Source organism: Dipodomys ordii, unplaced genomic scaffold (assembly GCF_000151885.1).
Source record: "Dipodomys ordii isolate 6190 unplaced genomic scaffold, Dord_2.0 Scaffold26, whole genome shotgun sequence".
In the NCBI taxonomy this organism is placed as follows: domain Eukaryota; kingdom Metazoa; phylum Chordata; class Mammalia; order Rodentia; family Heteromyidae; genus Dipodomys; species Dipodomys ordii.
The window spans coordinates 12,578,788-12,587,487 of record NW_012267242.1 but is presented as its reverse complement, the minus strand read 5'-3'; the positions used below and the strand labels follow the sequence as shown (position 1 = coordinate 12,587,487).

Here is an 8,700-nt window from a genome sequence, read left to right as displayed (position 1 = left end):
TTTCTAAGGCTCCATGTACCCTCCTATTACTTGTTTATGCACGTTTTATTCCTTAAACAAAATTTTCTTTTGGAATTCAAGCCAGTCCTCCTTCCCACCCATGCTTAAGCAATATCTGTCCCTCCCCCAAGCACTGGGTTGGGCTCTGGAAGCAGATGAAGGCCTCAAGCAACTGGGGGCCTTGTCTGGCCAAACCCACCCCCACACAGTCACCCTCTGTAATGAGCTCTGTGTGCCAGAACAAAGCTTGCAACACCGAGGAGTGGTTGGTGGGAGGTGGCTGCACCCTCTGCCCAGAGTATTTCACAGCGCTTACCTTATCAACCGCTTCTCAAGAATCAGCTGCACCTCTGATACAAGCAAGGCCAGGAGCCTGCTGCTGGCCCTCAGCCATGATAAGAAGAGGCTTCCAAGTGGCAGCAAGACTTGGCCACCAAAGAACTCTTTCCAAGATACCCCATCTCTTGCCTAGACTCAACATGGCCTCAGCATCTGGATCCCCAACAGACTCCCTGGTGAGTGAATTCCCAGCCCAGTCAGATGAGCAGTTTTTCTTCCTCTATCTGGAGGTCCCACAGCCCAAGCAGCAATCCCTAACCTCCAGGACACCATCTGTCATCTTGATTTTTCCTACCCAGGTCTCAAGATTCTGTCTAGAGAAGACAGACTTGAAGGATTATGCCCTTCCCAATGGCAGCTGGGGTCCAGAAATGTTGAGCCTATACCAAGAGTTTCTGGAGAAGACCAAATCGGGCAGTTGGGTAAAAATGCCCTCCTTCAAGTCTAACAGAGAACACATTCAAGGGCTCAAACTGCCATTCGAGTTGGGAGTTACCTCAGGTAAGACAGGCCCTGGGCCTCTCAGACCCACACACATCCTAACCCACACTGATGAGACCCTGAGTGGGACCTGTGGGTCACTTCACCTAGCTCCATCCCTGTGTTAAAAAAAAAATCTGGAAGACTTACAAAGCCCTTTCCGGTTCTCAACCTAGAAACTCTTCCTGGGTCTGAACGCTCCCCAGCTGTGGGTGGGAAGGGTGTCCGCTCAGGTCTCTCACCCCCTTCCTTCCCTCTGAATGGAACACTTCCCGGTGATGTCTTTGCTCCCAGCCGATTGTATGTCCCCACTGGAGAGCTGTCTGCTCGGTATGTGCCCTTCCTCACTTCTCACTGGCAGGTCTTTGCTCACAGTGCTCTCCTCCCCAGCCCCCCTTGCCCTCAGGCCTCAGCTTAGCTAGGCTCAGAGTGGCATTTTAGACAACCATTGTAGTGTACTACCACCTTCGTCTTTCTTCATGGGCTTATGCATGCGTGTGTGTGTGTGTGTGTGTGTGTGTGTGTGTGTGCATGAGAGTAGTCGGCACAAAATAATTTAAGAATTTGAAGCCAGGTATTGGTGGCTCATGCCTGTAATCCTACCTACTCAGGAGGCTGAGATCACAGTTCAAAGTCAGGGCAGGAGAATCTGTGAGACTCTCCAATTAACCACCTAAAAACTAAAAATGGAGCTATGGCTCAAAGACTTGAGCAAAAAAGCTCAGGCCCTGAATTCAAGCCACATGGCACACACACACACGCACAAATTGAGAGCATAGGATGATGGTTCATACCTGTAATCCCATCTACTTTGGAAAAGCAGAGATCAGGAGAATCATGATTCAAAGCTAGTCTGAGCAAAAACTTTAGCAAGACCCTCATCTCAACCAGCAAGTCATGCGTAATGGTGTGCATCTACAATCCCAGCTATTGGAGAGGCATAAGTAGAAGGATTGTGGTCTGAAGCCAGTCCTGGGCAAAAACACAAGACTCTACCTTAAAAGCAACTAAAGCTAAATAGGGCTGGGAATGTGATAGCGCACGTGCCTAGGGAGCACAAGAGCCTATGTTCAAACCCTAGTGCCACCGAGAGAAAAAAAGAAAAATAATAAAATAATAAAGAAGGGATACAGTTAGTTAGTTGCATTAGAGGGAAAGTTCAGAGCAACTTTGGTAGACTCACTCTATTTATTTACTTATTTACTCTGTGTGGGAGGTGGGGTGGAGGGGCATGTGGGTATGGGTATGTTTTACTAGAGTTTGAACTCTGGGGCTTCCATTTGCTAGACAAGCATTCTACCACTCCAGTCACACCCTCAACCTAATAATGCTATTTTTAACGATATGCAAGTTACATGAATAATCATTTTTAAACAATCCTTATGCTGGTTTTATTTATTTATTTATTTACTTATTTATTTTTGAGCTTTATTTATTATTATTAGTTGTTGTTGTCGTTGTTGTTTGTTGGTCGTGGGGCCTGAACTCTGTACCTGGGCGCTGTCCCTCAGTTCTTCAGCTTAAGGCTAGCACTCTACCACTTGAGCTACAGTGTCACTTCCAGCTTTTTCTGTTTATGTGGTGCTGAGGAATCAAACCCAGGGCCTCATGCATGCAAGGCAAGCACTCTACCACTGAGCCACCTTCCCAGTCCCAGTAATCATTTTTTTTTAAGTTAGCGGTGCTGACAGCCTTTTCAAGTGTTACCTGGACTCTGATCCTGTCTCCACCCTCACCCAGGGAACTGTTTGTCTCCATGGACATATTCTCTCTAAAGACAGGGACTGTGTCTCTTTTCCAAGATTGAAGGCTCCCTGAGGGTGAAGCCTTGATCTAGTCTAGACAGGTCAGCTGGTAGAGGGCTCAACTTACAGTGCTGCATCCTGATGAATGCTACACCTTCAACCATCTGTTTTCTCCGATTGGGACACTGTCCATCTCTCCCCAGACAAAAGTGACGGGCGCATCTTCACCAGGTGCATCCAGGCAGAAGGACAAGGCTACGAGTATGTTATCTTTTTCCAACCATCCAAGAAGAAGTCAGTCTGTCTTTTCCAACCAGGCCCCTACTTGGAGGGGCCTCCAGGGTAAGAGCACGGCCAGGGTGGGCTCCTCCTTTCTGGCTCAACAGAGTGGGTCTGCACCTCTCTTCAAGGAGCCAAAATGGGGATGTGAGAAACTGGGCTTCAGTCTCACAATGGGCAGCCTGGGAGGACATGCGGGGCTATCTAGTGCAGTCTGTGTTGTTCAGGTAAGGGAAAGCCCCCTTACTGAGGTCTCGGGATTTTCTAGCAAGAAAAAGCCTGGTGCTGGTGGCTCACACCTATAATCCTAGTGATCAGGACACTGAGAATGGGACAATCACTGTTCCAGGCCAGCTGGAACAGAAAAAGTCTGTGAGATTCACATCTCAATGTCAGGAAGCTGCATGTGGTGGCATGATTGACATCCCATTAAAGACAGGAAGTCTAAAATAGGCTTAGTGTGGTACAGGCAGGGAGCAAGACCCTCTCCTGAAAATAACCAATGAAGCCAGGTGCCGGTGGCTCACGCCTATAATCCTAACTACTCAGGAAGCTGAGATCTGAGGGTCAAAGCCAGCCTGGGCAGGAAAGTCCATGAGACTCTTATCTCCAATTAACCACCAGGAAACTGGAAATGGAGCTGTGGCTCAAAGTGGTAGAGTACTAGCTTTGAGCTCAGTGCCAGGCCCTGAGTTCAAGTTCCATGGCTTCCAAAAAAAAGAAAAGAAATGGAGGCATGACCCAAGCAGTAGATCTCCTGCCAGCAGGTGCAAATTACTGAATTCAAACTCCAGTACCACCAAAAGAAAAAAAAAAGAGAAAGAAAGGCTCCAAGATGCCATTTTGAGCAGGATGTGATTACCTGGGAGGGGGTAATATCTGGAAGCAAGAGCCTGACCTCCATTCCTGCTCTGAAGTTGCAAACAAGCAGTATCGCCTCTGGTTTTTTATCTGTCTTACTTGAATTCTAGGACAATAATACCTGCCTGCCATAATAGACTATATAATGAACATAGTGTGTGCTCTCATGAGCCAAAAATCGCAATATAGTTATCATACATGTATATCCAAACTCTTGTATTACCCTGAAGTGCAGAGACATTAACTTGTCTGAAGTAGCACAGCCAATCAAAGTCAGATCCAGAACTCTAATCCAGGAATTGGGATGCCAACTCTCCTTCTACTGTACTCTACCACTGCCAAACATATACTAGACCTAGGAAGAAAGTCATACTGAACGTAAATCAGGATGTCCCTGGGCCTCTTGGCTAAGGCCACAGGACCTTCAAGTCTATGGTTCTCTACCTTCTCTTCCATTCCTATTCTTACTCTAGTCACCAAAGGAGAAAGTTGTTGAGGGCAGAGTTCTTGCAAGGGAAAGAGGGACCAAAAGTGTAGCATAAGCTTTATAGTCCTAAGAATTCTGAAAGGAGCTTTACAGGGTTAAAGAGTATCCAGAGTGCTAAGTATGTCAGCTCCATAGGCTGTGGGCACAGACTGCAGCCCTCAGAGTCTTAGCCATCCCACAGGTGTCCTTCACTGAAACACTGTTCTCCAAACCACTGAATAGAGCCTTTCCTGGGCCACCATCCCTTTCTTTCTGCAGAAGAAAACTCCAAGAGGCAGATGGATGTCTGATGTGTGCTAAGGAAGCGAAACAGACCATCCAACACAGGCTGGCCAGCAGATTGAGAAGGATCCAGACAAGAGATTAATATTCATTGGTCCCCCCAGGCAATAGGAACAACTAACTCATTGGTCAAAAGCCACTCTGCAAAATCAGTAGTTACTAACAGATCCCTTTCTGGACAGCAAGATAAAGAAGGAAGAACAGATCTCGGTGGTTTGGTTTTGTTGTTGTTGTTCACATCAACGTCTTTTCCCTTTTCTAAGCACTTTAGGAGATGAGGAGGTAAATACCTGGAAATATGCATAAGGTTTTACAAACATTTGTTCATTGAATCCAGTGAGATGGGAAGTTTTTATTCACAGTGTATAATGGAATAATTAAGGCTCAGAAAAGTTTAATAACTTGCTCAAAAGCAAACAGGTTAGCCGGGCGCTGGTGGCTCACGCCTGTAATCCTAGCTACTCAGGAGGCTGAGATCTGAGGATCGCGGTTCAAAGCCAGCCCGGGCAGGAGAGACCGTGAGACTCCTATCTCCAATAAACCACCAGAAAACCGGAAGTGGTGCTGTAGCTCAAGTGGTAGAGCGCTCGCCTTGAGCTGAAGAGCTGAGGGACAGCGCCCAGGCCCAGAGTTCAAGCCCCACGACCGACCAAAATAAATAAATAAATACATAAATAAATAAGCAAACAGGTTGTTAGCAGTGAAACAAGGAAACCAACCCGCTGATGTGGTGCCATGGCCCCCAGCTCTTTCCATTAGACGAAAGGGAACGTGAGGGCCTGCTAAGTTCACTGATGGCAGAATCTGGAAAACAACCTTTGTTCTACAGCATGAACAGCTAGGTCCATGGAGAATTGCAATTGCACTTTCTGGTTGTGTGTGTGTGTGTGTGTGTCCACATGCACGCACACACAAGTGCATGCACCAATCCTGAGACTTGAACTTGGGGCCTGAACGTATTTATTCAAGGCTAGTGCTCTACCACTTCAGCAACACAGCTCTACTTCCAGCATTCTGGTGATTACCGGGAGATAAGAATCTCACCACTGGGACGGGAAAGGTGGCTCAGTGGTAGAGTGCTTGCCTCTCATGTATGAGGCCCTGGGTCGATTCCTCAGCACCACATAAGCAGAAAAAGCCAGAAGTGGCACTGTGGCTCAAATGATAGTGTGCTAGCCTTGAGCTGAAGAGCTGAGGGACAGTGCCCAAGCCCACAGTTCAGGCCCCATGACAGACCAAAAAAAAAAAAAAGTCTCACACCACTTTCCTGTCCCAGCTGGCTTCAAACTACGATCTTCAGATCTCAGCTTCCTAAGTAGTGAGGATTACAAGTATGAGCCACCAATGCCTGGCTACAATTGTACTCTCAAATATCAGAAACTTAAACCTATTTTGCTATTTGCATTCTAAAGTTGGGGGCCTCTGAATTTTCTCCAGTTAACTAAAATGATGTGATTTTGTTATGAAGGCCAGCTTGCATGGAAATGAAGGTTTTCATATCCAATAAGTAAAGCAAATGTTTGCAGCATGTTTGCAGCCTGCTGGAGCAGGCTTTTACCTTTTCCAAACAATACTGCTCAGGAGTCTGCCTTGCTGGCATATATGATATATGTTATTTCTCACATCTACCTGTCATGAAACTGTGAGCTAGTATAGCAAGATAGCACAACCGCTGAAAGGGGTGGGGTGTACTACTGGAGGGGTGGGGCGTTGAGCCCCACATGGCTAGCTGTCAGGAAGTGATTGGACCATGGACAGCTTGGGGGAGGCACTGAATGGCAGTTGGAAAACCATTGGAGGGAAATCTGTTAGCCCAGAGGGAGGAGGGGAAAGCTTGGAAGAGAGTAGTACGAGTGGAGGGAGAGACGGCAGGAGGGAAAAGCCTTCGGAGCAGAGCAGGGCAGGCCTGTGAAGGACAGGGCAAGCCTCCAGAGGCCATTTGGGGCTTCTCAAGGAAGCCATTTGGGGCCTCATCGAGGGGCCATTTGGAGCCTCCTTCAGAGGTCATTTGGGATCTCCCTCTAGAGAGGCCTATGGAGAGGCGCCTCCCAGAGCAGATCAGGGCAGGCCTGTGGCCTGTGGAGAGTGGAGAGGCCTTCAGTGGAGGAGGAAGGGAAGAAAGGGAAAAGCCTTCCCCTTTGGAGCTTTGGAGCTTTGGAGCTACAGAGATTTGGAGGTTTGCAGGCCAACTAATTGGGGTTTGCAGACCGACGAATAATGGTCGGGGGGGTCAGGGCTGCCTATTGGAGGCTTGGAGGTTTGATGGTTGAGGCTGCTCTTGGTTCTGGGTATCTAGCCCAGGACAAGGTAGTCTCAAGACCCTTTTCTGGTGTAAATAAACTTCTTTTGTTCATCTTTCACTGTGACTCGATGGATTGTCTTGCTCTCCAGAGGCTATAAGTCTGCCTTGAGCAGAAAAGCTCAAGGATAACACACAGGCCCTGAGTTCAAACCTCATAACCAAAAAAAAAAAAGTTTTCAGGTAGGCTAGAAGGTGTGGTGAGGTGGTCTGCCCATTCTTACACTTGCTCCCCACCCAATCCCTAGGTTTGCCCATGGAGGATCTCTGGCAGCCATTATAGATGAGACCTTTTCTAAAACTGCCTACCTGGCTGGAGAGGGGCTGTTCACACTAAGCCTAAACATCAGGTTCAAAAAGTAAGTATGGATTCCTGGAGCTATCCTGGGCAGTTGGAATGTGGGATCCCAAACTGTCACTCTCCTGCCTTGGCCTACTCCCAAGCAGTCCTTGAGTCCCTGGCCAGAGTGCAACCTCAGCCATCCCACTTTGGGAATGTATGAGTCCCTGAGGCCAGGTGGGGTAAAAATAAGATGAGGGTCACAATGAGGGTGAAGTTGAAGGATGGGCTAAACTGACTCTTCTCCCAGCTTGATCCCTGTGGGCTCACTGGCTGTCCTGGATGTCCAAGTGGAAAAGATTGAAGATCAGAAGCTTTACATGTCTTGTGTTGCCCAAAGCAGAGACCAGCAGACAGTCTATGCCAAATCCTCAGGTAAGGAATTACTCAGCCCTAGGCTCTGACCTGCCATAACCCACCTCAGAACAAAGACTGCTGGGGATCCATTCCAAAGCTGGGGGTCTAGCTATTTTTAAGGGTGGGATAGTGCACCTACTACTACTACTAGAGACATGAATGAAGGGAGAAAGAACCCAACTAGGATTTTCTTTCCTTTTTCTTTCTTTCTTTCTTTCTTTCTTTCTTTCTTTCTTTCTTTCTTTCTTTCTTTCTTTCTTTCTTTCTTTCTTTCTTTCTTTCTTTCTTTCTTTCTTTCTTTCTTTCTTTTTGTCGGTTGTGGGCTTGAACTCTGGGCCTGGGCACTGTCCCTCAGCTCTTCAGCTCAAGGCTAGCACTCTACCACTTGAGCCACAGTGCCACTTCTGGTGTTCTGGTGGCTAATTGGAGATAAGAGTCTCATGGACTTTCCTGCTCACATTGTCTTGGAGCCTCCACCCTCAGATCTCAGCATCCTGAGTAGCTAGAATTACAGGGGTGAGCCACTGGCCCCGGTAACAGGGGACAGTTCCAGGTAGTGGGTAATTTGGAGTCTAATGATCCATTCACATAGGCAAACTCTTGCCCTCGTGGCCCTCCTGTCCTCTAGACTCAACGCACCCTTCTCTTGTAGGTGTTTTCCTTCAACTGCAATTGGAGGAAGAGTCACTGCAGTAGCAGTCATTGTGTCCTCAGTAGCGATGACCCTGATGGCCCTTCCAACCTGGTACTAACCACACAGCAGGCAGGGTTCCCCAGGAAGCAGATGGCAGGTGAGGGAAAGGACATGTTCTCCAAGTAAATAAACTCTCACCCCATGCTTAGCCCAAGAGTCTTCTGTAAATGGAATCCAAAATCTTCCAAGGGCCTCCCATTCACCCCCCCCCCACTGAGATCTCAGAGAGTTATTGAGTTCCTCCTAGGTGCCAGGCACTGGGTGGGGCATTGAAAGATGCACAAGGGGAAAGTGGTACACAGAGGGTCTGTCAAGCTCCTCCTGTCTCAACCGTGCAGGAACAGTAAAGGCAGACAGAGGCAGGTCCATGTTGCTCTCTGACCACAATGAGACAAGGCTTCCTAAAGCAAAATGTGCCTGAAAGAAGTCTCAAAAGTTAAGTGGAACTCACTCACCAGGCAGGAGGGGCGGGTGGGATATTTCAGCCAGAGGGAACCAAAAGAAGAGAGGCACTGTCACATGAAAGGGCACAGGGAC

The 8,700-nt window shown here is 47.9% G+C and overlaps 1 protein-coding gene across 1 annotated transcript; it reads left to right on the top strand.

The window, feature by feature from the left end:
* Positions 1-340: 340 nt before the first annotated feature.
* On the top strand, positions 341-8,259 carry Them5 (thioesterase superfamily member 5). The gene is made up of 6 exons (XM_013015303.1): positions 341-515; positions 639-840; positions 2,768-2,906; positions 7,021-7,131; positions 7,363-7,487; positions 8,122-8,259. The coding sequence occupies exons 1-6, from the start codon at positions 393-395 to the stop codon at positions 8,163-8,165; spliced, it is 744 nt and encodes a 247-aa protein (XP_012870757.1). The 5' UTR covers positions 341-392; the 3' UTR covers positions 8,166-8,259.
* Positions 8,260-8,700: the final 441 nt, after the last annotated feature.